General features: G+C 62.8%; 1 protein-coding gene across 1 annotated transcript; it reads right to left on the reverse strand.

Moving 5' to 3' along the window:
- Positions 1-108: 108 nt before the first annotated feature.
- On the reverse strand, positions 109-572 carry EMIHUDRAFT_256619 (hypothetical protein; the record flags this gene model as incomplete). The annotated part of the gene is made up of 3 exons (XM_005766609.1): positions 109-127; positions 213-439; positions 513-572. 3 exons carry the CDS (start codon positions 570-572, stop codon positions 109-111), a joined length of 306 nt encoding a protein of 101 aa, XP_005766666.1.
- Between the last annotated feature and the right edge of the window lie 752 nt (positions 573-1324).

The raw sequence follows: 1324 nt of genomic DNA on the forward strand, positions 1-1324 counted from the left end.
GGACTCTAGAGGATAGCCTATGTCCTGCAGCCATTGGCACTACATCGTTGAGTCGAGCACGTTCAGTCGCGACTTGCGCGGTCACCCCCCCTTGGGATGGGACTTTAGCTACGACCCGGGGAATCCCCTAATGGCGCCCATACCGCTTTGGCCTCTTCGGGCCGTCCGTATATACACCGTGACGGGACAACACATGATCCTGCGGTGAGCACTGGAGGGCTATGCGGCTCGCTCCGTCTGCCGACTTGCGCTGTCGAGCGGTCGAGCGCTTCGGGTTGGACCCGCGGGAGGGTCCCTGCGCGGCTGACATGGCCAGCCAAGCCGTGTGCGCTGCCGTGGGTGCTGCCGTGGGTGCTGCTGTGGGCGCTGCCGTGGGCGCTGCCGTGGGCGCTGCCTCGGTCAGCAGTCGGTCAGCCGTCGTCCGCTGCTCGGCGCTGGCCTGCAGGTTGCCGGTGGCAAATCGGGGGCGCGCGGGCCATGGACGTCGTGGCCGAGCTTTGCTGCCTATGCACGTTGCCGGCTGTAACGTTGCCTGCACCATGGCCGCGCCTCTCTTGCTTGTGCGCTTTCATGGTCGGCCGAGTGGCGCGAGACCCAGCGTGATTTCTTTTGTCTGTCAGGACTCTAAGTTCTGTCAGGACTCTCAAGTTTCTGTCAGGACTCTCAAGTTTGCTTGTCAGGACTCTCAAGTTTGCGTCAGGACTGCCCCATCAGGACGATTCCGCAGAGGGCGCGCACGGTCGAAAGGGGGGCTGGGCGTCTATCATTCACTGCTGGGGGGGAGGGGAAGGAGGGTTGCAGTGAAGGAAGGTGGAAGTCTCTTCGGAGGCACTTGTGAGCACTGTGAAGACCGTGCGCCGTCAGGACCCCGCCAGGACTCTGTCAGGACTCTGTCAGGACTCTGTCAGGACTACGGGGTGCGGACCCTGAGTTGAACAGGGGTTGTGCGCCAAGCCCTCCTGCTCGGCTCCAGCGAGTAGACAAGTGTTACCATCAACAGAGGAGAAGGATATGACCTCAGGGCTGATGTGACCAAGCGCTGGTAGCGTGGTTTTACCTCACACCCATGGTCTCACAGTGTGCCGGCAGTCGCCGAGCAGTGTCGCTCACACAAGCCGCAGCACGAGTGACTGAGGGCCAGTGAGGGCGAGCCCATCGCTGTCACAGCTGTGGCAGCCGCACAGTAGGCTGTGCCAACTGTGCAGAGCGTATGAGCAGCAGAGGAGCTGCTCTCCAGGCTTCAGGCGCAAAGAGCTGCATGCCACCGAAAGCGCTGTCGAGGTTCGCCGAGCGCGGCGAAATCGGGGGACGCCGTCACCGACGA

The sequence above is a fragment of the Emiliania huxleyi genome (assembly GCF_000372725.1).
Source record: "Emiliania huxleyi CCMP1516 unplaced genomic scaffold EMIHUscaffold_5045, whole genome shotgun sequence".
In the NCBI taxonomy this organism is placed as follows: Eukaryota; Haptophyta; order Isochrysidales; family Noelaerhabdaceae; genus Emiliania; species Emiliania huxleyi.